The sequence below is a fragment of the Kogia breviceps genome, chromosome 11, assembly GCF_026419965.1.
Source record: "Kogia breviceps isolate mKogBre1 chromosome 11, mKogBre1 haplotype 1, whole genome shotgun sequence".
In the NCBI taxonomy this organism is placed as follows: domain Eukaryota; kingdom Metazoa; phylum Chordata; class Mammalia; order Artiodactyla; family Physeteridae; genus Kogia; species Kogia breviceps.
Window position 1 is genome coordinate 9616396 of NC_081320.1, and position 24550 is coordinate 9640945.

General features: G+C 54.7%; 1 protein-coding gene across 3 annotated transcripts; it reads left to right on the plus strand.

Annotated features, from left to right (window-relative positions):
* The first annotated feature begins 3202 nt into the window (after window positions 1-3202).
* ASTL (astacin like metalloendopeptidase) lies at window positions 3203-24082 on the plus strand. 3 transcript variants are annotated; one of them, XM_059079648.2, is made up of 10 exons: window positions 3203-3298; window positions 3407-3526; window positions 4231-4356; window positions 6156-6217; window positions 7493-7583; window positions 7993-8110; window positions 8869-9050; window positions 11901-11982; window positions 12081-12235; window positions 17425-18798. In XM_059079648.2, exons 2-10 carry the CDS (start codon window positions 3475-3477, stop codon window positions 17745-17747), a joined length of 1191 nt encoding a protein of 396 aa, XP_058935631.1. In that variant the 5' UTR covers window positions 3203-3298; window positions 3407-3474; the 3' UTR covers window positions 17748-18798. The 3 variants fall into 3 exon arrangements, with proteins under 3 accessions (XP_058935631.1, XP_066863297.1, XP_066863296.1); XM_067007196.1 differs by lacking the exons at window positions 3203-3298; window positions 3407-3526; window positions 17425-18798 and adding an exon at window positions 23914-24082 and having other exon boundaries at window positions 4158-4356; XM_067007195.1 differs by lacking the exons at window positions 3203-3298; window positions 3407-3526 and having other exon boundaries at window positions 4158-4356.
* Window positions 24083-24550: the final 468 nt, after the last annotated feature.

Genomic DNA, 24550 nt, shown 5'->3' on the forward strand with positions numbered 1-24550 from the left:
AGCCCCCAAAGCTGTTTCTTAATCATACCTTCCCTCCCCTTGTGTGGCGGGGTCTGGGAAATGGAAGGAGGAAGGTGCAGGGGTGACCTCGCCGCGCAGCCCGGTCCTCCCTGTGCTGGTGTCCTTTCCTAGGCGGCCTTCTGTCTCCAGAGCTGAAAGTGATGGTTTCTGGGAGGCTGGCTCCAGCCTTATTCCAGTTACCAGCTTTGGTCCTGTGGGGGAGAAGGCTGTGTTTACCATTCAGAGCTGGACTCAGCACTGCCCTGGTCAGACCCCACTTCCTTTTTGGAGCATGTGGATGGACGTGTATGTGTGTGTGCAGCCGCGTGTGTGGCTCTTCCTCTGGGCGTGGGTATCTGTTCTTGGCCTGCACACACCTATGTGTCCCGGATGTTCCTACATGCCTGCATGTCTGCATGTGCCCGTGTGTGTGGCTCCCCTGGGCTGTGTGTAATGTGTGCCCACGTTGGGGCAGTACAGCCTGTCGCCTCTTCTCCCACACCTCCGGGCTGGGTCCCCAGGCCTCAGAATGCCTGTTCCTGCCGGGGGTCCTGGCAGCCCCTGATCCAGAGCTCCTTCCTGTCCCCAGAAAGCATGTGGCCTGGTGTCTGGTACAGAGGACAGGTCACCTGGGATAGGCTTAGTTGTTTTTCACACCCATCAACTACCATGTCTTCACTGAATATTGGTTACGTGGCCAGCGTGGACCGCCGATGAGACATGGGCCCAGGCTGAGCCAGAAGTGGAGGCTGCTGGAAAAGGGGGTGCTGTGATTTGCCCGAGAGCAGGGGGTGCTGAGGCCCTTGAGGACCGCTCAGTGAGGGCAGGTCCTGCACCAGCCTCCACTCTGATGCTGCCAGCCACTCGGAGTGTCATCTGGCTAACTCTATTTTGTCCTTCCAAACTCGGTGCAGGCGTCACCCCCGCAGAATGGCGACTCTTGGTCCGGGTGTTCTGAGTGCCTGGCAGGGCACACTTGAGCAGGGCAGTGTAGTTTGACAGTTAGGGGGCCTGTTTTGCTTGACCTCTCTGTGTTTTAGTTCCCTTGTCTGTAAAATGGGGTTTTGTCATCAGCTCCCACCTCTTAGGGTGGTGTTGAGAGTTCCTGCAGTCCATCCAGGTAAAGGCTTAGCCCAGGAAATGTTAGTTACCGAAGGTCCGAGAAGCGAAGGTTTGCGGGTGTGTAGGTGTACACCTTGACCCACCTGGACGCTGGTGAGGGCAGGGCCTGTGGTCTGCTTGGCCCTTTGCCCAGAGTCTGGCAGGGGTGGGTGCCCACTCCACACGGCCCAACGAGGGACGAAGCCTGCCCACCGCCCCTCACCCCTGCCTCACCGCATCCTGTCTCCACCCCACCGTACTGCACCCTCCCCTCCCCGTGTTTTTAAGTTGGCCTTTCAAGCAAACTGCATTTCTTTCCCTCCCTCCCTCCCTTCCTTCCTTTTATTTATTAAAATTTAAAAAATTGTGGTAAAAAATATGTAACAAAATGTACCATCTTTACCATTTTGTTTTTATTTTTTTTATTTATTATTTTTTTTTGCTGTACACGGCCTCTCACTGTTGTAGCCTCTCCCGTTGCGGAGCACAGGCTCCGGACGCGCAGGCTCAGCGGCCATGGCTCACGGGCCCAGCCGCTCCGTGGCATGTGGGATCTTCCCGGACCGGGGCACGAACCCGTGACCCCTGCATCGGCAGGCGGATTCTCAACCACTGCGCCACCAGGGAAGCCCTACCATTTTGTTTTTAAAGAAGATGTTGGGGGTAGGAGTTTATTAATTACTTAATTAATTTTTGCTGTGTTGGGTCTTCGTTTCTGTGCGAGGGCTTTCCCTAGTTGTGGCAAGCGGGGGCCACTCTTCATCGCGGTGCGCGGGCCTCTCACTATCGCGGCCTCTCTTGTTGCGGAGCACACGCTCCAGACGCGCAGGCTCAGTAGTTGTGGCTCACGGGCCCAGCCGCTCCGTGGGATGTGGGATCCTCCCAGACCAGGGCTCGAACCCGCGTCCCCTGCATTGGCAGGCAGCTTCTCAAACACTGCGCCACCAGGGAAGCCCCCATCTTTACCATTTTTAAGTGTACGCTTCAGTAACATTAAGTGAGTTCACTCACATTCTTGTGAAACAGATCTCCAGAACTTCTCCATCTTGCAGAATCGAAACCGTACCCATTAGACAACGACTCCCCATTTCCCCCTCCTTCAGCTCCTGGCAAACACTGTTCCACCATCTGCCTCAGAATCTGACTTCTCCAGATACCCCATGTACATGGACTCATACACCATTTGTCCAGTTGTGATTGGCTTGTTTCACGGAGCAGCATGTCCTCAGGACAAACTGCCTTTCTTAGCTACGAATCTGTTTCTCTACCCGAGCAGGGTGACGATGAGCGTGACTGTTTTACCGAGCACTCCCGCGAAGCAGTCAGCTCTGTCCATCCCCTACGCATGTTAACACCCTGCCTGGGCAGCCGGACCACCCGTCTTCATCACGTTCTCCCCATGATTCTGACCCCTACCTTTGGAGAAGCCCTGCATTCCAGCCAGGGCAAGATGCCGAGCCACCTCGGCTCTGTCGTTCCCCTTCACTGGACGTTGGTGGGGAGGGTGTCCCCAAATCCTTCAACTCCAGGATTTAAATCCAGGTGGGCCCTTGGTGAGCAGGCTCCGAGGATGGGCCTTTTGAGAGGCCAAGGGGTACAGAGGAGGGGGAATATGGGTAAGAGGCTTTCAGTCCTGCACCTGTGACATGGGGATTAAATGCCGATTTTGTAAGGCTGTTGTGGGAGTGACAGGGGTCGCACCCATGTGAGGGTCTAGGTGTCCAGAAGTTCCACTTTTCCACAAGGCAGGCTTCTCCGGGGGCTCGGGTTGTCCCTGGTGTTCAGGTTGTGAGTTTCACTGTTCCCTGCTCTGTGATTGTTTACTGTTCTCTAGGTATGCTACAATAAAAGCTTATAAAAACCTCGTGACTTTTTCCTCCTTCCACAGTCAGACTGGGGGCGCCTCAGGGTCTTAGGTAGTCTTCCCCACATCTGAGCACAGGGCAGGGGCAGGAAAGGGGTCTCCGCAGGTTTGAGGATGTGGTTCCACCCAGCACTGCCGTCTCTCACTTTTCTGCGATGTTTCCCTGCCCCCTGGTGGTGGGAGGGGACCTGAGAAGAGATACGCCCTCAAGCGGGAGCCCCCAGGGTGCCTAGCGCAAGGCTTCTCCCCGCCCTCTCGCCCACTTCAGCCGAGCTGGGAAGGATCTGACCAGGTTCCAGAAGGCTCGGGCCTGGGCTGGGAGGGGAAGCACAGGTAGGAGGGGGCGGGGCTGCAGGTGGGGTTGGTTGGGAGGGGCTGCAGGTGAGGGCTGGCAAAGCTGCTATTTAAGGGGGAGGGCGTTGACCCTAGGTTTGTAATTAGGCTGCCTCATCTCACGAGACTTGGTGCTCCTGCTAGCTGAGGGGCCAGAGCGGCCCATCTCCGGCAGCATGCGCATAGGAGGCCTCAGGCCATGGGCGCTAGCTCTGTTCTCTTTGCCGGGTAAGTGGGTTGCCTCTCCCTACAGCCCCTTCGTTTTGGTTCTAGCTTGTGGAGTCCTGGGGGCGGCCAGAGGGCGTGGCTGGAGCCCGCAAGGGATGTGAATTGATCTGCACGGCTCAGAGAATGGGCTTCCAGGGATGTTCCTAGAAGCCAGCTCCTGGGGGGGGCCCCCCGGAAGGACCTCCTGAGGATGCTGGGAGCAGAGGGCCCACCCGGCAGGAGAGAGCAGGAGTGACACTCCAGGCGTTCAAGCTCTGCTGGCCATGCCAGGCTTGCCCAGGCTGAGCCCATTTCCAGACCCCTGGGCTGACTGACAAGGGGGGCAGGGGGCAGGGTCTGAGGCCAGCCCGCACCCAGCTGTCAGCGTTGGAGACTGAGGTCTGTCCCCATCTTCCTCCCTCACGCTCCCTCCCCTGCCTCATATACACCCAGACACTGGGAGCCTGGGGCTGCCTTTTGAAGTCCAGCCTCGGTCCCACTAAGCGAGCTCCTTCCTCAAAGTTGCCCAGGCTTCAGCAGCAGGTGGGGCTGACAGGGGAGGCCGGGCGGGCTCCCAGGACTCCCTCCTGGAGACCTATCTCTGTGAAGGGCCTGGGTCTTGCCGTCTGACACCCCACTCCCACCGCACCCCATGTCCTGTCATCCCGTGTCACCACTGGGGGCACTCTGGCCATCGTGCATGTGTACCTGTGTGTCCGGGCCAGGTTTCATCCTAGGAGTGCCCTCGGCCTCTCGCTGCCCCGGAGTCTGTGGGACCAGATTCTCAGAAGACCTCACCCCCGAGGGGACCCAGACGTCTTGGGATAAGGACATCCCTGCGATTAACCAAGGTGAGGGCACTGTGTCTTCTCTTGGGGTTGGGGGTATGAAGTTGTCCATGTGGCGTGTGAAAACCGTGCTGAATGTTCAGAGGGCGGAGAAAGGTGGGAGGAAATGTGTCAGCTTTCTTAGTGGGTCTTGGAGAGTAATGAATGGTTCCACCGGCAACTTCTTTTTTTATTTTGCATTTTATTTTTTATACAGCAGGTTCTTATTAGTTATCTATTTTATACATACTGGTGTATATATGTCCATCCCAATCTCCCAGTTCATCCCAGCGCCACCATCACGGGCAACTTCTTAAGTCTATTTTTCTGCATCTTCTCTACTGGGTTGTTACTTTTATAAGAAGGGGGAGAACCAGAGGTTTATTTAAAAAAAAAAAAAATGGAGCGCCCCTTACTTTTATCAGGCCAGGTCTGGTGTTGAATAGAGTCATTAGTGGCTGTTTGGAAACAGGTCAGCCAACTGGCTCAGGATGACCTGCAGGTGTGAGGCGCTGGGGGCGGGTCCAAAGACCAGGAAGCGTGAGTCTCGGGCCTCCCTGCTTGGGGATTTCAGCTGAAGAATGAGAACATATAGATAACCTGGGACAAAGCTAATAGAAATAAAGACTGGAGTTCAGAATGGGGTTGGGGGTAAGGGGGAGGGGATGGGAATCTGCAGGATGTGGTCTGCCCCTGCTGGTGACTCAACTACTTGAAAGCCTAGTGTAGTACCGGCCATAAAGCCCTGGACCGGGAGGCTCACACCCTCCCCAGCTGCTGGGAATGTTGGCTGCTAAGGCCTCGCAGCTGGAGACCCTCGGCCAGGGATGCCTGGGAAGCCACGCCCTCCCCTGCCCAGGGCGGCCCGGCCCCAGCGACTCATACAGGACGTGGGTCTGGCCCCATGCCTCCAGGTGGGATAAGTCTGTAGTGCCACCTGGGGTCCAGAGCTCCTCTGGGGTCCGGGGTCCGGCTGGGGCTCTTCTCCAGCGCTCTCCAGCTCCCCCCTGATCCCGCCATCAGATCACCTGCAGATGGCTCGCTGGCTCAGGCTCTGCTTCTAGGGAACCCAACCTCCAGGATGCCAGGCACTCTTCTAAGATTCCTGCTGGGGCTGATATCCTAGTAAAGAGGCTGTGGAGAGGGCTGCCAGCTGTGGCAGGAAACGAGGTTGGAGGGAGGGGGAGGGGGGAAGGGGAGGGCAGGAGCCAGTACCCACCCTCCTATGGTGGTGCAGGCTGGCGTTTCTGTCACTTGCCACTGTAAGGGTCCTGAGTATCACACCGATGGGTAGGGGGTGAGGTGGGATGGGAGAGCCCAGGGCGTGTCCTGAGGAGTGTGGCTTGGGCTGGAGCGGAGGATGAAGACAGCTGGAAGAAATGCCATCTTCCTGAGAGCACAGGGCCTCAGACGCAGGAGCTGGGACTGGATTTTTTTTTTTTTTTTTTTTTTTTTTTTTGCCACGCCATGGGCTCACATGCGGGATCTCAGTTCCCTGACCAGGGAGCGAACCCGTGCCCCCCCTGCAGTGGAAGCATGAAGTCCTAACCACTGGGCCTCCAGGGAAGTCCCTGGACCTGGCTTGTGTGGATCTCAGGAGAAGTGCACCATCTGAGCAGGGAAGCATTGCACACGTTTGTAGACTGGGCCTCTGGGGCTGTGTGACCTGCCTGAGGTCACTTGCCTGTGTGACAGCCTCAGAGCCCGAAGGAGGACGGACCCTGGGGTTGCTTGGCCTGGCAGCCAAGATCTCTCCTGGGCCTGTCCTCGAGTCTGTGCTGTGGAGGGCATGGACCCCCACACGCCCCTCCCTTCCTTCCCAGGGCTCATCCCAGAGGAAACCCCAGAGAGCAGCTTCCTCCTCGAGGGGGACATCCTCCGGCCGGTGAGTGCGAGTATGCGTGCACACGCGTGGGTGTGAACAACCTCACAGCTAGTGTCAGAGGCCTTTGAGTCCACCCCTTGGCGTCGTGGGGGGTGGTGACGTGTGAGGGATCCACCTTTGCTGCTCGTAGCTCTCCTTGCCAAAGTCAGAGCGAATGTTCTGTTAGGAATAAGCCAGCCTGAGGGAGGGTGACTTTGGAGTGGTGGCGGCGGTCAGCCCGAGAGGGCTTCCTGGAGGAGGCGGTTTGGACCTTCAAGACCCAGCTTGCTACTGTACCCGGGAGAGGTGCTCAGGGAGTAGCGGGACAAAGGAAGAGCTAAGCACAGGTTGGCGGGGTGGCTGGTGGGGCTACAGGGAGGTGTTTGTGGGGACCCTCGGGGGTGGCAGCCATGGTCTGGGGACGCCGGAACAAGACGTAACACAGGAACCAGTCTGCCCGGGGTGGGGGCAGGCTCAGAAAGGGAGAAGCCTGGATGGGAATCGGGGCGACTTGCATTGCCATCTTTTAGGATACGCTTGCCAGAATTGGGGCGAGGGTGTGCATAGGCTCCCAAATAGGACAGTGGCCTGGTGTGAGCAAGCCTGTGCTCCTGGTCTGAGGCCGTCCACTGATGGCACAGCATAGGGCTGGGCCGAAGACTGAAGGCCAGCCTGGGGCAGGGCCGGACCCCCCGGGGCGGGGCGAGGCCCCTGTTCCCAGTTACCCAGTGAGTGCCGGGGCTAAAAGCAGAATCCGGTAAAACCTTTGGTACCAGTGGGGCAGGATGTGCTGGGGTGCTCTGAAGCCCAGGCTTCAGAGTTGGCAGAAGAATAAAGAAAGTTGCTAAGGCCATGGGTGTTGCCTTAGAATCAGCCCGAGGAGGACCGTGTCCCCATCTTCCCACCTGCACGTTCAGAGGAGCTCTGTGGGCTGCTGTGCTCCAGGAAGGAGTGGTGGTGGGGGGCGCTGCTGGTGGAGCTGAGCCCCTCTGAACTAGGCCCTCTGGGCTGTTGGGATTCTCAGCCAGCCTCTTCATTTGATCTTGTTTCTCTTCTTGATAGAATAAGTTGTAAGTTCTATGTTATGTAGAAGGCAGGGTTGTGCTGTGTGTCATAACTCATGGAGCTGGCCCGCTGACTTCCCAGCTTCTATCCCGTTTCTAATGACCAGCCACCCTCATGTACCCAGGGGGGTCTGCTGCTCACATCTTTAGGGCTCCCAGGGCTGCAGGTGTGGTACCCTTCGGGGCGGGAAGCTCGGCTGACCTGGGTCCCTGAGCCGCCCTCTCTCCTCAGAGCCCTTTCCGGCTGTTCTCGGCGACCAATAACAAGTGGCCCAAGAACGGGGGCGTAGTGGAGGTCCCCTTCCTGCTCTCCAGCAAGTATGGTGAGTGAGCCAGCCCCGCATGCCCAATGCAGCACAGGCTCCTCTCTGGGTTTCTGTCCTCTCTTCCCCTGCATCTCTGCGCCCCTTCTACCGCTACCACCCAAGAAGCCCTTCTATCCCTGCTGGCCCCTGAGCTGGGAGGTGAAAATCCTGGAGGGAGCTGATGGGAAAGGTACATCTAGGGACTGTCTGATCCATTTCAAGACCAAATGGTCCAGAGGACAGTGATCTGCTCAAGGTCACACAGCCACAGGGTCTGTCTGGAGCCCTGCTATCTTCTCCCCACGCCATCGCCCTGCCCTTTCTAGACATTCCGTTTTGGGGGAGTGATCTGAAGCTTGGTTCCCTCCCCAAGTGCAGACTTCCAAGGGGCTGGGCTGAGGCGTCAGCCAGGGTGTCTCCTCTCCAGATAAGCCCAGCCGCCAAGTCATCCTGGAGGCATTTGCTGAGTTTGAACGCTTCACGTGCATCCGGTTTGTTGCCTACAAGGGCCAGAGGGACTTCATTTCCATCGTCCCCATGTCCGGGTAAGTGTTTCCGGGAATGTGTGCAAGTGTGTGTACTTGTGCCAGTGCAGGGTGAGAGCCACAGCTGTCTTCAGTTCAGCCTGGAATTAACAAAGCTGTCGTCAAAAACCTCTGTCTGGGCCTCTGCCCCGGGGCCAGAGCACCCCTGCCCATCTGAGTGGTTTGCCCAGTGCGAGCTGGACCTACAGATCCCCAGGGCAGGAGGTGGAGGAGACGTGGGCTCGACTCTCCTTTAAAGAGTCCTCAAGTCCATCTCTGGGGAGATTCTGTGGCCTGGGGTGTGAGTGCAGGTTTCCTGAGACAGACCTGGCCTCAGATCTGGGTTCCAACAGTGCAGGCACCACGTGACTCTGGAAAGTCCTTTAACTTCGGAGCCCCTTCTGCCTTCTCTCTGAAATGGGGGTGATGGCAATACTGCATTCCTAGCTTGCTAGGGGCCTGAGAGAATGTGGGTGAGAGCTCTGACTTGGGGCTCCCCACGTGGGGACGTTCACGTAATGAGCTGCTTCCGTCAATCCACGTTAGTATCGGCTCCCACCAACTCCTCTCAGCGCAGGCTGGAAAGGGGGTTCCAGTGCACCCCCTTGGCAGAGGGCCAGGCAGTAAGGGGACTTGGGGCCAGCAGGCTCCGGACTAGAGCCCAGGATGGGGACAGCTGTTGGTGCTCACTTATCCCAGGTCTTGGGAGGAGGGGTGGGGGTCCTGGGTCTGCGGATTCTCTGGGCTGGGGCCCACCCAGCACTCTCACGGCCCTGCAGGTGCTTCTCGAGCATAGGGCGCAGTGGAGGGATGCAGGTGGTATCCCTGGGGCCCAGCTGTCTCCAGAGGGGCCCGGGCATCGTCCTGCACGAGCTCATGCACGTGCTGGGCTTCTGGCACGAGCACTCGCGAGCCGACCGGGACCGCTACATCCGTGTGAACTGGAAGGAGATCCTCCCAGGTGAGCCGGGTTGTGAAAGGCCAGGCTAGGCCAGGGGGTGCGGGTGGCTGGGAGAGGTAGTCCTGCTGGGAGAAGGTGGCAGGAGGCATGGTCCAGGCCTGAGGAGTTGCCCGGCTATTTGGGAGTGGTCGTCTATCTTCCCCACTCCCTGCCTGTCTCCCATGGGGAAGGTGGGGTTCCTGCTTGCCTCCGAGACCCGGAGAACAGTCCAGATGCTGCAGCTCTGGGCCCTGAGCCTTCACCGCCACCCACAGTTATCCTGAGCTAGGGCAGCAATTTGCTGTGTGCCTCGTTTCCCTTCACGGTCACTGGCAGTTACCTGAGGATGGAGTTGATGGTCTTAGGAATCTTGCTCACTCATAGTCAACCAGCAGCCCCTCATGCTCTGGACACTGCTGTGTGGAGTCCGGGCAGGGACCGTGTTCCGTCTGGGGCGCTTAGCCGAGACAGAAGTCCTGGAGGTAGTGGGCTAAGGGTCGGACGCAAGAGGCGCGGGGCAGTCCTGTGGGGCTCGGTGTGTGTGAGACGGGTGCTGATGGGCCCCTGGGACAGAAAGCACAGGGGGGCCAGGCTCTAAAAGGTGGCAGTGGGAAAGCTGAGGCTGGTCTGGGGAGTGGGCCCCTGCACCGAATGCCAAGGAGCAGCAGCTGGGTGCGGGGTTTGGTGCCGGGGATCTGACTCCAGCAATGCGGGGACCCTGACCTTTGGCAGAGGGGGACAGCCTGCTGCAGGAGGTGAGGGGAGTCCAGACAATCGCTTTGTGAGGGAGGGGAGCAGAGGAGGTAAGTGATGACTTGGGCTTGGAGGTGTGGAAACAGAAGAGGATTTGGAAGGCTTCCTGTAAGTGGAGGCTTCTGGTGTGAGCGCCTTTGCCGCTGCTGTGGCGGTAGCCAGGCAAAATGGTCAGGGGTGTAGCCCAAGATGCATGCATGGATGCCCCTCCACTCCAAGAAGGGGATGGGAAGATGGGTAGCACCTCTCAGTGGGACGGAGATTGGAGCTTGAGATCAGAGATTAGTGTAGGGAAGTGGGGAGGAGACAGTGACACCATAGCCCGAAAATAGACTATAATCCTTTTAAGTGCTCATGGAGGGACTTCCCTGGTGGTCCAGTGGTTAGGATCCTGAGCTTCCACTCCAAGGGCACGGGTTCAATCCCTGGTCATGGTGTGACCAAAAAAAAAAAAAAAAAAAAGCTTAAGTGTTCATGGAATTCTTGTAAAAACTTATGATAGCCGTAAAAACTTCAAATTTGAAAAAGTAGAGTTAATACAAAGAGTTTGATCATGATGTAAAAAGTAGAAACTAATAATAAATCAAAATGAAAAGCTTTATCCAACTGGAAATTAAAATTTAAAAAACAACAAACCTTTCTTTTAGCTACGAAGTAAAAGAAATTGCAGGAATTCTTAAAACATGAAAACACATTAGAACCAATGGTTCACAGCTAAAGCAATGCACAGGGAAAACGTGTAGACAAATACTTGTATCAATAAACATAGAGAACAAATTAGGCATTTCAATCCAAGTTAAGAAAAAAATGAAAGCAGGAGGGAATTACTGAAGGTAAAAGCAGAAATTAATGAGTTAGAAAACAAACAGCACTAATAAACTGAAAAGCTGTTTTGTTTTTGTTTCTTAACAATAAAACAAGTTAAAACACCAGCTACCCTAATGGAAAACATTGCTTAAGAATGGACAAAAATGAGAATACATTTGTACTTAGTTAATATGTACAGAACAAACTGCTAAAATATGCAAACTAATAACAGTAATTAACTGGAGGTGGGGAGGCGGGGACTCAGGAGGGGGATGGAGTGGGAGATTTATTATGAATCTTAACGTTTTCTGATTTTTGAACCAGATGAATCTATTGCCTATTCAACATTATGTTTAATAACTTAAAGGGTTTTAAAAGGAAGAACGAAGCACTCTCCTGGGCAGGTATTTTCAGGCAGGTGATGGGATATAAAGGGGTTGGAATTCCATTTTAGTGGTAAGGAGGCTGCTGGTGAGCATGGGTGGGTGTGGAGGTGGCTGGCTGGGCCTGGGGGGTTTGGAGGGCGCAGCCCTTCTTTCAGAGGCTCTCTTTGGAAGGCTTACAGGAAGCCTTCCAAATCTTCTTCTGTTTCCACACCTCCAAGCCCAAGTCATCACTTACCTCCTCTGCTCCCCTCCCTCACAAAGCGATTGTCTGGACTCCCCTCACCTCCTGCAGCAGGCTGTCCCCCTCTGCCAAAGGTCAGAAGGGCAGGAGTTGACGGAGGGAACCTAGCCCCTCCCAGGCCTGGAGGAGCCAAGTGACAGGGAGAAGCAGGTGCTCTGGCCGATGGCGAAGGGCTGGACTCCACACCCGGGGGTGGGGGTAGGGGGCGGGTGCTGTTGGCCCGAGGCAGGGAGAGCAGGTGGCTCTGCTTCTGAGAACGGGCTATCCTCACCGCACACGATGGGCTCAAAGGGCCTCTAAGGCTGGGGTGGGGAGTAGGCACTTTATCTCGCCGGTAGGGGGCGTCCAAGACCCTCTGAGCAGCGTGTGACTTCGCGGAAGCTGCAGGGCGTAGAAAGATAGTCTCATACAAGGTGAACTTGAGAGGAGGAGAAAGGTGGAGAGAAGTCTTAGGGGGCGATGGCGGGCCACCACCAAGTCCCTGTGCTTGCACATCAGCTGGTGCAGGTCTGGAACCCTCCCAGGGCACGGAGGAGACAGGGATCAGTGGCGGGGGTGGGGAGAAGCACATCTGGCTGTAGTTTTGGACCCTTAGGCTCAGGTAGGTTGTACATTTCCAGGAAGCCCCTATCACCTACCCTTCCTCCCCTGGCCCTCTTCCCACATCGCCAAGTATTTTTTCAGGCTTCGAAATGAACTTCATCAAATCTCGGAGCAGCAACATGCTGGTGCCCTATGACTACTCGTCAGTGATGCACTATGGGAGGTGAGGACGCCCCCTTTCCTTGCTTCCTTCCCTCTGCGCTGCCATATGCCAGCTCCTGCCGTGGTCTGGACTCAGGCCCCCGCCTGCTTGGGTTTCAGGCTCGCCTTCAGCCGGCGCGGGGTGCCCACCATCACGCCGCTCTGGGCCCCCAGTGTCCAAATTGGCCAGCGATGGAACCTGAGCGCCTCTGACATCACACGGGTCCTCAGGTTTTATGACTGCAGCACGCTTGGCCATGACCCCCGTGCAGAAGGTGAGTGACGGGGACAGAGTGATTTGGGGAGCCAAAGGAGGCTCCTGTGTTGAGGAGGTGTCAGCGAGGGTCGGGTGCTAGGAGGTGAGGCTGTAGAGGTGAGCAGGGAAAGATCACCAGGGCCTCACCTCAGGAGATGCAGAAAACGCATGTGAAAAAATTAACCCTCACTGGTGATTATAAAACTGTTAGATACAGGAATAGAGGTCACTTTCTTAACTTTAACGTACCTACCAAAAACCCAGAGCAAAACTCATTTTTAATGTCAAAACATTAAAATTGGGGCCAAGACAAGTTTTTCCACTATTGTCCCATCTATTCAATGATGTAGTGAAAGCCTTAGCCATTGTGGTGCGACAAAATTAAAAGTCTGAGGTTTGGGAAGGAAGCAAAAGTTGCCACTATTCATAGATGACTACGTTGCAAGTAGCAATCTATAAACAAATTACTAGAACTAATAAGAATTTTAACAAGTAAATATAATCAATATATAGAAATCAGTTTTATTTCTGTATATCAATAGTTAGAAAACATAATTCTTAAAGATTCCATTATAATAGTGAAGATAAAGTCCTAAGGAGTAAATCTGACAGAAGCTATATAAAACTTTTATGGAAAAAAACCTTATTACAATCATTAAAGAATACTTAAGTAAATACAGAGATGTATCATATTAAAAGGAAGACAGTATAAAAATGTAATTCTCTACTGATCTACAGACTCAAATTCCCGCTGAAAATCCCAATAAGTTTGGAGATCTTGACAAGTGAGTCTAAAATCTGCATTAAAAACGCAAAAGGCCAATAATCGCCCAGACACTCCTGAAGAGAAAAACTTGGAGGGACTGCCCTAGAAGACATGAAGTTATGTAGATTATAAAATGTCTTTATATATATATAGCATATAAATGTATAAATGCATATATTCATACATGTACACAGAATGTATATAAAATACCTTTATATAAACGTGTAGCATTGGTACAAGGGTAGATAATTGCCCACTGAAACAGAATGGAGAGTTCAGAAATGAATCCTCCTCAGAAGTGGACACTTGATAAAAGGGCATTGGTTACTAGGGAAAGAATAGGGTAGCCATTAAATAGCTCCAAAGACAACTAGTTATCAGTTTTGTTTTTTTATTATTTTTTAAAAATTTATTTTATTTATTTATTTTTGGCTGCGTTGGGTCTTTGTTGCTGCACACGGGCTTTCTCTAGTTGTGGCGAGCAGGGGCTACTCTTTGTTGCCATGTGCCGGCTTCTCACTGCAGTGGCTTCTCTTGTTGCAGAGCAAGGGCTCTAGGTGCGTGGGCTTCAGTAGTTGTGGCACACGGGCTTCAGTAGTTGTTGCTCGCGGGCTCTAGAGCGCAGCCTCAGTAGTTGTGGCGCACAGGCTCAGTAGTTGTGGCTCGCGGGCTGTAGAGCGCAGGCTCAGTAGTTATGGTGCAGGGGCTTAGTTGCTCCACCGCATGTGGGATCTTCCCGGACCAGGGCTCGAACCTGTGTCTCCTGCATTGGCAGGCGGATTCTTAACCACTGCGCCACCAGGGAAGTCCCTAGTTATTCATTTTAAAAAATGAATTCCTAATTCATCATGCATAGAAATTCTAGTTGTGTACAAGACTTCCGTGTAAACCAAAATAACCTCTAAAACTTTTTAGAAGAAAATATAGTAAAATGTCTTCATGACCTTGGAATAGGTAAGGACTTTTTAAAATAAGACAGGCAACATGAGACAAAGCTGGAAAAATTTAAAAATGCAACTACATTGATCATAATAAATACTATTTATTAAAAGACATAAAAGTGAAAATACAAGTTACAGATCAGAAGAGAATTTTTGTAACTAATTGTACTCAAATTATATTTAAAAAAACGTTTAGAACTTAGTAAGAAAAAACTGCACAAAGTAGAAAAATGGGCAAGAGACTTAACAAGCAATTCACAGAAGAATCCAAATTGGGAAACACAAGACATTCAACATCATTAATAATTGGGGAAATGCAAATAAAGACCACAGTACCTTTTTATACCCCCTAAATTGGTAGAAATTTAAATGTCAGATACTACCAAATACTAATAAGAATATGAAGCAGTGATTACATTCATACTCTGCTATAGGAGTGTAAATTGCTGAAACCACTTTGGAAAACAATCTGATATCTTATGAAGCGGAAGTGTATATACCCCATAGGTATATACACTTAGGTCTTGTTGCATGTGTGTATCCCCAACTCCAGCCATAGGCAATCACTAATCTACATTCTGTTTCTATAGTTTTGCCTACTCTGGACATTTCATATAAATGGAATCATATAGTATGTGATCTTTTGTGACTGGCTTCTTCACTTAGCATCATGTTTTCAAGGTCCGTCCATGTTATCGTGTGTATGAGTACAGTTGACCCTTGATCAACGTGGGTTAGGGGTGCTGACCCTCTGTGCAGTCCGATCTGCCTATAACTTTACAGCCAGTCCTCCGCATCCTTGGATACACCAACCATGTATCGTGTAGTACTGTAAATATTTTACTGGAAAAAAAAAAATCCACGTATAAGTGGACCCCTGCAGTTCAAACCCATGTTGTTCAAGGGTCAACTATACTTCATTCATTTTTGTTGTTGAATGATATACCACATTTTGTTTATCCATTTATCAAAGGATATTTGGGTTATTTCTACTTTTAGGCTATTATGAATAATGGTACTGTGAACATTCATGTATAAGATTTTATGTGGACATATATTTTCTTTTCCTTTGGATATACTTAGGAGTGGAATTTCTGGGTCCTTTGGTGACTCCATATTTAACTGCTAAATCGTTTTCCAAATTGGCTGCACTATTTTTCATTTCTACCAGCAAAGTATGAAGGTTCCACTTTCTGCAAGCCCATGTCAACACTTACTCTTCTGATTATAACCACCACAAGTGGGTGTGACGTAGTATCTCATTGTAGTTTTTTTTTTTTTTAATATTTATCTATTTGGCTGTACTAGGTGTTTGTTGCAGCACGGGGGATCTTTGCTGCTGTGTGCGGGCTCTTTTTATTTGCGGTGTGCGGGCTCTTAGCTGTGGCACGCAGGATCTAGTTCCCCGACCAGGGATCGAATCTGGGCCCCCTGCATTGGGAGCACAGAGTCTTAACCACTGGACCACCAGGGAAGTCCCTCATTGTAGTTTTGATTTGCATTTCCCTAATGACTTTGAACATCTCTTTATGTGCTTATCGGTCATCTGTACATCTGTATATTTTTGGAAAAAATGTCTGTTCAAGTCTTTTGCCTGTTTTTCAGTTGGGTTGTCTTTTACTGGTGAGTTGTAGGAGTTCTTTATATATTCCAGATACATGTTCCTTATCAGATATATAATTTGGAAACATTTCCCACATGTTATAGTTTAACTTTCTAGATGGTATCCTTTGAGTATAGACATTTAAAATTTTGATGTGAAGTCCAACTTATCTCTTCTTTTATCACTGTATTTTTGGTGTCATACCTAAGACGGACTTGCCTAACTCGAGGTCATGTAGATTTAATCCTATGTATTTTGCATGTGACTATCTAGTTCCAGCACCATTTCACAGACTATTCTTTCCTATATATAATATCAAATATTACATACCTTTTTAAAAATAAAAGGAGACGTGGCAAGAGCTTTGTGGGTAACTATTTGAGGCTTGACTAACATGAACAGAATTGGGAGGCGGCTAGAAGGGGTCATGGGTCAATGGAAAGCTTATCAAGATGGTGGACACACAGCAAGTTTGGATGCTGAAATAATGACCCAGTGGAGAAGGGGGAATGGATTCGGTGGGGGGGCGGGCAGAAAAATATCTAGAACATTCAGGGAGGAGTTGCTCTTGTTGGGAGCTGGGGAGCTTCCTTGGACCTAATGGGAAGGAAGAAGATGGGAACAGATCCGAGTTCACATGCAGATCTTGATGTGCAGATGAGGGGCTCCGTCCCAGGCTTTGGCGGCATAAAGAGTGAGGTGAGGTCTCCAGCTGAGACGCTGGGGAGAAGAGGTTGGATGTGAAGGAAAAGGTGTGAAGTTGCTGACTGGAGAGCAGGAGAGGAAAGCCGTGAGAGACACATGGCCGGGCCATGGGTGGCGCCGGGCTGCCGGCGGAGGCGTGGTGTTGGTTAGTCACCTGGTCCTCTAGGACTGGGGTGTTGTGGGCAGTTCTGACAGAGGGGGAGGTGCCTGGAGATGTCTCCAAGGGAGGGACTGCACCGAGGGCTGTGGAACCCATGCCAGGTGAGGAGAGGGGTTCGGAAGTGAGGAGGCTGTGGAGCAAGAAGAAGGGGTTTGGGGGCTCAGCGGGGCTGAAGGAGCGTGATGCTGAAGCGAGTGGGCTGGGAGGAAAGGAGGCGGCCGTCAGAGGGTGGGCAGCCGGGACCCGTGACTTTAGTGGGTGTGGTCTTGGCAGGTCCAGGCAGGGACTGGGCTGTGAAGTCGCTGGTTGAAGCACGTCAGCTCAGATTGGTCAATGTCCTTGCAGGGAAGATATGGCTCCTTGCGAAGCCTTTGGCGGGTGGGCAGGAGTGACGGGGGTGAGGGCAGTGCTGAAGGGGGGGATGGGGCCGACTGGCCAGATAACTTGGGCCTGAAATGAAGAGTCTTACAAAGCAGCCGGTGGCAGCCAGCTGTGGTCCGGGAGTGGCAGTGAAGGGCCAGCACGACCCACCCCACTGAGCACACGGGCCTGGTGGTGCCCACGTGTGTCCTTCTGACGCCCTGGGTGTGGGCATAGCTGCAAGTGTAGGAAAAGTTCTGGAACAGGCCTCGGATCTGGGTGAGAGGTGAGGTGTTGCCCTGTACAGAGCGGCCCCAGGTGGTCTGGGTGACGAGGGCTGCAATGCTAGATCTGGGGTTTGACCATCAGAGCAGCCGGGGGTGTGGGCGGGAGGTCATGGAAGGTCCCAGTGGCCTGACCTTCTGCTGGTGACCTCTGGGGCCAAGCGGGGAGGGAATGGGATGGCTCTGTGGCCCTTGTCTCTAACAGGGAGTTGGGAGTTAGGGTCTCGAAGGCATAGGGCAGCAGCACAGCAGGAGCACGGCGGGTTGTGGCATCCCGTGAGCTGAGGTCTGGGTCACTGTGAATGAGGCTGAAGGGGGCTCTGGCTCTCGCAGCTGCCATACACCGTCCCTCTGTGATTCTGGGACGTAACCTATCTTTCCTCCTCTAGGGCTCCAGACCCACAGCGATGGTGGGAGCCCCACTCCCGCATCTAGACCATACCTGCAGCAGCTCCTGAAGGCGCTGTTGGCAGAATCCAGGGGCCCTGGCTCCGGGGTTGAAGAGAGCCCACGTGTGTGGAAGCCCCCCGCCCTGAGGAGTTCTGGTGTGGAGGCCTCTGCAAGGGCCCCCCAGCCCCCAGCTTCTTCCCTAAGGTCGAGGCCTGGAGCAGTGGTTCCTGGCATTGCCCTGGAGCAGTCCTGGCAGGCCCAAGAGCCCGCTGTACCCCCAGACCCATCTCTAGAAGCAGAAGACCCGCCAGCCATCATCTAGGCTATTCTGGGGAACCCTGCTCTGCCAGGAGCCCGTGCACCCAGAAAACGCTTCATAAGGACACCCAGAGGTCAAGCCTATGGCTTCTGCCCCCAAGTGGGAAGGGCATTCTATGCTCAGGGTGGCCAGGTTGTATAACCCTTGGCCCCTCTAGGCAGCACCCCTGTCTTCCAGCCCCTCTGGCTACCCTGTCTAAGGCCCAGGCCTCTCTCTCTGCCCCTTCCTTCCCTGTCATGTTCCCCCAAGAGCTCCTGGGGACAGAGGGACCCTCTAGGTCTGTCCTCCTGACTCTGCCTGCTGCCATCTCCTGCCCCGGCCCTGGGGGAGTCTGGGAATGGGAGATGACCTCTCCAGGGCTCTAGGGACAGGGATCTGGAGGGGTGGTCCTCCCTGAAGCCTCCTGGGATCCCTGCTGTAGTTGAGGCCCAGCCCCCCAGCATGGACTAAGGGTACCTCTCCCTCTCCCTCGGGTCGGCCTTGGGGGAGGGGCACCCAGTGGCTGGGACCCTGGGAGCAGCCTCGCTCCCTGATGTCGGAGTGCTGGGAATGCGGCTCTGCAGCCACAGCCCCCAGCCCTGCTCTCCAGGAGGCTTTCAGAGCCCACGGAGACTAAGAGGTGGCGGCCCTCCAGGACTGCACGTGGGAAACGGCCAGAACACGAGGACCCTGAAGTCAGGACTCAAAGCTGCTGTTGCCCTGCATTGCTGCCTCCAGGAACCTGGTCTCTATCCAACACCCGCCCCGCCCCTCCCGGGGACTTGGCCCGAGGAAGCCCCCGGAAGGTGGGAAGGGACTGTAGGGTTCCCCTGCGGGTCTGCCTTCAGCCAAGCCCACTCCTCATCAGCTCCCGGCCTCCCTGGTGAGGGCTGTTCTCGGGGCAAAGAAAGTCTCCAGGGGTACCAGTGAGCAAGCTGGGGGCCCCCCGGGGGTGCTGTTCTCGGGGCCCGCTTGGGGTAGAAGGGAAGCAGGAGCCCGTGCCCGTCCCAGTGGGACCAGGTCCCTCAGGTGTCTTGGGAAAAGGTAGAAATAAAGTTGGGAACTTGCTCCAGGAGTCGGGTGCTGGACTGTGCTGACTGCTTCATACCCGAGTGCCTTGGACCCTCCCGACTGCCCTGGGACGCTCAGGTGGTGAGACCCATATTCCAGAGGAGGGAAGAGACTCAGGGAGGCAAATGGTTGTGCCCAAGGGAACACGGCTGTGCAGCCATGCGGGGCTGAGGCGTGCCCTCTGCCAGCCTCTTCACTGTGTCAGGGGACCTGGAGCCCCCGTCCTCAGTCTATCTTGGGTTTCAGTCTTGAGTCAAGGATTTTCTGAGACTGAACATGGGCCTGATCTCAGGTGTTAGTGTCAGGGAAGGATCATGGTTGGGGGCGCTCTCCCTGGTCTTGCTCCCAAACGTGGGACGCGGGGTATCAGGGTTTAGAGTAGGGGAGCAGAGGCTCTGGTCACAGCAGGGTGACAGTTCCCCTGGGAGATTCCCAAGCAAAGACTTTGGGCCAACCCTATAGGATACAGACAGTACACATACCCGTGTATCAGAAATAAGTGTGGTTGTATCACGACCTGTGGGTCTCTGAATAGCCAAGCCAGGCCTCGGACACCCAGCTGGGGTTTCTCGGTGGCCACGTTGGGTCAGAGGAGGTGATGTGCTTTGTGTGCTGTGAGGCCCTCCCAGCTCAGAGGCTGCCTCCATTAAGATGTGGCTTTTGATCTCAGACTCTGGGTTCTCCAGAGAGGGAGGTGGGGCTGGCTGATCTTGATGGCTCATGGGGAAGACTGCTTACTCTTTGCGGGTGATCAGGGACAAAGCTGTCCTTGTCCTCTCCTTCCCTATCACTACGGAGCCCATGGCCCAGGCCAGCTCTGGGCCCAGGCCTGTTCCACGAGCCTCATCCTTCCTGTGGTGGTCCAGCCCCTGGAGCCCCAGCATGAAAGGTGTGATATGTATAGGGACCTGGCGTGTCAACCAGAGCCCGGCGGATAGCCGCTACCTCCCAGAGTCTACAGCCTATTGTCCAACCCCCAACCACACAGCTATGTGGGCTCGCTCATCAGTTTATCCACTCATCCAACACACATCTATTGAATTTAGGTGCCAGGCAGGCTCTGTTATAGGCACTGGGAATAACTCGGGAAACAAGGCAGGTTTTCTATTCTCAGTTTATTCAGGGAGAGGGATGGAGAGTGAACAGGCAAATAAAGCATCTGGGATTCATAAGTGATGGGAGAGGGTGAGCATTTCTATAGGCTGTTGGCATTGCACCTGAGACATGAATGGCAGGAGGCTGCTACCCTGGGAACATCCAGGGAAAGAGCAGCCAGCGAGGAGGCCCTGAGGCGAGAAGAAGCAAGGTGTGTCAGGCCAGTGTGAATGGGATGTGTGTGCGTGGACGGGGGGAGACAGGCAGGGCCTGGTCAGCCAGAAAGGGATGGTTCTATTTCACGAGCAACAGGGAGCAGCTGCTGGAAGGTTCTAAGGAAGGGTGTGACAAGATCTGATTTAAAATTTTAAAAGTCATGCTGGATACTCCCTGGAAAACGAATTGGAATCGGGAAGAACAGCTGGTAGCCACTGCGGTTGCGCAAGCGAAGGTGATGGGGGTCATGGAAAGGGTCAGAAGCGGGTGCTTCGGGAGCACGTTTTGGAGGTTGAGGCGAGCGCACCTGCGGTTGGATGTAGGGGGTGAGGGCATCTCAGCAGTGAGAACGAGGGGAGAGACCTGGTTCAGGGGAAATGGGCGTGTGAAGTCTGAGGCTACTAGATGTCAAATGGGTGGGTCCGGGAGTGTGGGGGGGCGTGTCCTGGACCTTGTAGGATGTTAGGTAGCATCTCTGGCCTCTACCCGCTAGATGCCAGTAGCAACCCCCTTCCTCCTGTGGTTAAAGTCAAAAACGTCTGCAGACGTTGCCAGACGTCCCTGGGAAGGGGCAAAAATCACTCTGTGAGAATCACTGATTTAGGATTTGGGAGAAGGAAAGGAAACTGAGAAGTGGCCTGCGAGGAGGGAGCAGAGTGTCCCCCGGGCAGGGTCCATCGTATAAAATGCTGCTGAGAAACAGAGCAGGACTCGGAATGAGCCTGGCACTTGGTGGCGTGGAGTCACAAATGACCCACCAGGAGTAGATTCAGTGGAGGGTGGGGTGCAGATGCCCTACAAGGGTGAAGGGGAGAATGTGAGGGATTAGAGACAATGACCAGGCAAACGAGAAGGTGGCGGCTGCAGGGTGGCATGGAGGGCTTCTTAAGGAGGGGGCTGGCCCTTAGAGTGGGGGAGTGATAGCTGGTGAGGGGGTAACTGAAGGACCAGCGTCCGGGGGACATGAGAGGGGTTGGGGTCCAGGGCATATGCCAAGGACTTGCCCTAAGAGTGGAGATGCAGCTCGGGTACAGGTGCGCTTGGGGGATGGGCGCCTGCCGGATGGCTTCCATTTTCTCTTAAGTACAAAGCAAAGTTACAGCTTACGGGTAGGGGGTGGGCAGGAGGGGGTTGCCGATTGTGAAGCATGGGTAAGTGAGCACGCGAGGAAAGTCTGGAGATTTGCGGTCATGAATTTAAAGCGAGGCCAGTCGACGCAGTGCGTGTTTTGCTCTGGAAAAAGCAGCTGCTTGGTCAAAGGCAGGGTGGACGATTTAGGTTTGACCACGGTTGGGGTTTTGTTAGGAGAGGTGTGATGGAGGGAGAGAGAATGGTTGACTTATATCACAGAGGGCACAACTCAGGGGTCTGGGGAGGTGGGGAGGCTGGGTCATACAGGGTGGTCTGGGGTAAGGGTCCCAGGGATTTGAAAGGCTGGAGCTTCTGGTGAAAGCTGGGCGGGGGGTGAAGCCTGGTTGGGGATCATCCCCATGGGCCTTCAGGGCAGGGAGGGCAGCACCTTGAGCTGCTGGAACCCTGGACCAGGAGGCAGTGGGGCCAGTCTCACCTTTCAGACCTGGAGAAGTGGTTCCAGGGCTCTCAACTAAGATGGAACATCTCTTGCTGTGCTCTCACAGCCAGGGATGGGACAACTGTCTCCCCTTTCTTTGGAAAAGATGCTACTAGGTCACCTTTCCCCCACGGCCCCTCTTTCCAAGGACATCCCTTGGGGGCACCTTCATTTGGGTACCACCTGTCTAAGAAAAACTCACGTGTATGGCATCTGCTGATGCCTGCTACCAGTACTCTTCACCTTTCAACAATCTTGGCCAGGTACTGGAGCCAGAGAAGTGATGTCTGCGCTGATGGAGGGGGTGGTGCAACAAACCATCGGACTCCATCTCGCTCTTGAGTGTGAAATTGGCACCGAGGGAGGGCAGGGTAACTCTCTCTGCCTGAGAGGCGGTGACAGGTGAGCAGACCTTGACGACAGAGTAGGGGTCCACCAAGCACAGAAGGAAGGGTAAGGAGGGCGTTTCTGGCAGAGCAAGCAGCCCCTGGAAAGGACTAGAGATATGGGAGCTCGGGGCACGTCCAGGGACCAGCACGTAGCCTGGTGTGGCCCGGAAGGTGGGCCAGTGCCTGTCACTGCCTCCCCCTCCACCTAAACGTGGCTGAGAGTAATCCAGGCAGCTCCTGCTGCTGGCTGGTTGTAGATCTGGGACTGAACTCTGCCAGCCCTGGTGGACAGGATGATGAGGGAAGGTCAGATCTAGTGTGGGAAGGGGTGAAGGAAGCCCTGCTGGGGCCCGAGGCTCTGATTCACGCAGGGCTCCGTGGAGCAGGCAGCTGGGGACTGGGGGTGTGGGGGGAAATGAGGACCACAGAGAGGAACGGGAATAGAGTTACATAACAGTGCCCACTGCCCGGAGAGCCAGCCGCTGGTCTTGGGGGTGGGTGGGGCTGGGAGGCAGCAGCGGGCGGCACACAGCCTGGCTGGTGGCTGAGCCTCAAGGGTTCCTGTAGACTCTCTCTGGCTGTCCTCAACCTAGGCTGGTACCCAGCAGGGCCCGGTGCTGCCCCTTCAGGGAAGGCCCAGGTGAGAATCAGCATTGACTTGTAGCGGGGAAAGGATGGGGTGGGGTGGGTATAAGCAGCCCTGGCCTCAGTTCCTGCAGAGTCCTGGAGGCCCGGCCTTTCAAGGAAAACAAGCCAACAGACAAAAGGCTGCTGCTGATCGCAGTGTCTGGGGAGATACCCACTGGCGCCCCCAGCCTGAGAATGATGGGAGAGGGTGAAAAATGGTCCTTCTCAAAGCCCATTTGGGCCACCAGGGTGCTGAGATTCCCTGCTGTGGGACAGGGAACCATGGGGACAGGCAGGAACTTGCTTAAGTGGCTGCTTCCCCAGATCCAAAGGCCACCCCTCTGTCCTTCCTCAGGGAAGGGGTTTCTGAGACCTCTCCATCCCTGGCGACCGTGGGGTGGAAGCCCAGCAAGTCGAAGGATGCATTCATGAAACCTGTCTCTGGAGGGGGCAAGGGAGGCTGGCTGCCTCTCCAAACCTAGCCTAGGTAGTACCTACCCTACCAGGCTGTAGGCACTCTCATCTAACAGGGGAGCTGGGTAGGCTGGCAAAAGGCAGGGAGAGCCCAGGATCAGGGAGGATGTCCCTCAGTTCTGCCATGTGGCTGGGGGGTGGTGGGTACCACCTGTCTGAGCCTGGGTAGGGGTGACACATTGTGGGCACCTTGAGGTCATACTCTCTGCTCCCATGAAGATGGAGCAGGCCCGCTGGATAAAGGTCATGTCCTTTGGAGGAGACTTACTTTCAGAAGTGGATTGATGCTTTATACAGAGGATGCCATGCACAGCTGTGGGCTAGCAATATAAGGCCTGGGTCTAGGCTGGGGTTACAGCATTAGGGGCTCCGGAAACGGTGAAAAAAGCGCCCTTGAGGCTGCCCAGGCTGGCGCTGGTGGCAGTGGCCACAGGGAGCGTGAGTAGGGGGAGGGTGTGTGACGACCACCTGTCCTGCGCAGCTCTTTGAGGTCAGAGTGAGGTTAGGGTGCGGTGTGTGCTTAGTAGGGAATTTCTTCTCACCGCAACTGCTTTTTCCAGGGCTACTCCAAGGGGGGTGCGTAGCCTGCGGGGTGGGGGCGGAGTCAGCAGGACTGGAGTAGGGAGGGGGGGTCCCTCCAAATGCAAAGGGAAGCTCTTCCCTTCGAAGCTGCCCCTGAGACCAATATTTTCTCTGAATTGTGTCAAAAAGACCCCGCCCTTGACTAGGTCTCCTTGCTCTGCACCAGGGGACATCCTCTTCCTACTGGTCACGAGGTCGGAGTTTGCAAGTCCCCCCGCCTCTCGCCCTCGCCTGAGTCTCCGTTGTTGCTGAGACTTGGGTCCAAGCCAGGTGTTTTTCTTACCTCTTTGCCTTCAATGGAGGAAACTGAGGCAGCTGCAGGAGAAACGGGAAAGCTGAAGTCGTCAATCCCAGGCTCTGAACACTCGCTTGCCCTCCCCACCCCGCCACGGGCTTGGGAGCCTTCTCAGTGGCCCCGGGACGCGGCAGGCGGCGGGTCTCTGGCTGGCCGCGGACGAGCTCGGCAGGCGGGTGGCGGCAGGGGGCGCTCGTCACCTGGCCACGCGCGCCTCCTCGGGCTCCGCAGGCCCGACGGAGTCCAGTCGGTGCGGAAAAGCATTTGGGGAAGGGGTTCCCAGCAGCTTCTCGGCTCACCTCACGCCCACCGCTGGGCTTCTTTCCTCGCGGGCTCCGCTCAGGGGGTGTGGTTTATTATGCTCCGGCGCCCCGACACACCCACCCACCCTCTCCTTGGGGCTCTTGGGTGGTGGGAGGGGAGGTCTGCTCGCGCCCACCGTCCTAGAGCTGGGGGCTCGGTCCTTGCCCCGCAGTCCGCAGGAGAGGCGTCCCGCCTCGGTGCCCGC

Bases quoted from the DNA above. Each gene is read 5' to 3' on its own strand.
- ASTL (XM_067007195.1), top strand. From the start codon at position 4,158: ATGTCCTGTCATCCCGTGTCACCACTGGGGGCACTCTGGCCATCGTGC. The intron at 6,218-7,492 runs GTGAGTGCGAGT...CTCTCTCCTCAG, and splicing joins AGGGGGACATCCTCCGGCCG to AGCCCTTTCCGGCTGTTCTC. The intron at 9,051-11,900 runs GTGAGCCGGGTT...GTATTTTTTCAG, and splicing joins CTGGAAGGAGATCCTCCCAG to GCTTCGAAATGAACTTCATC.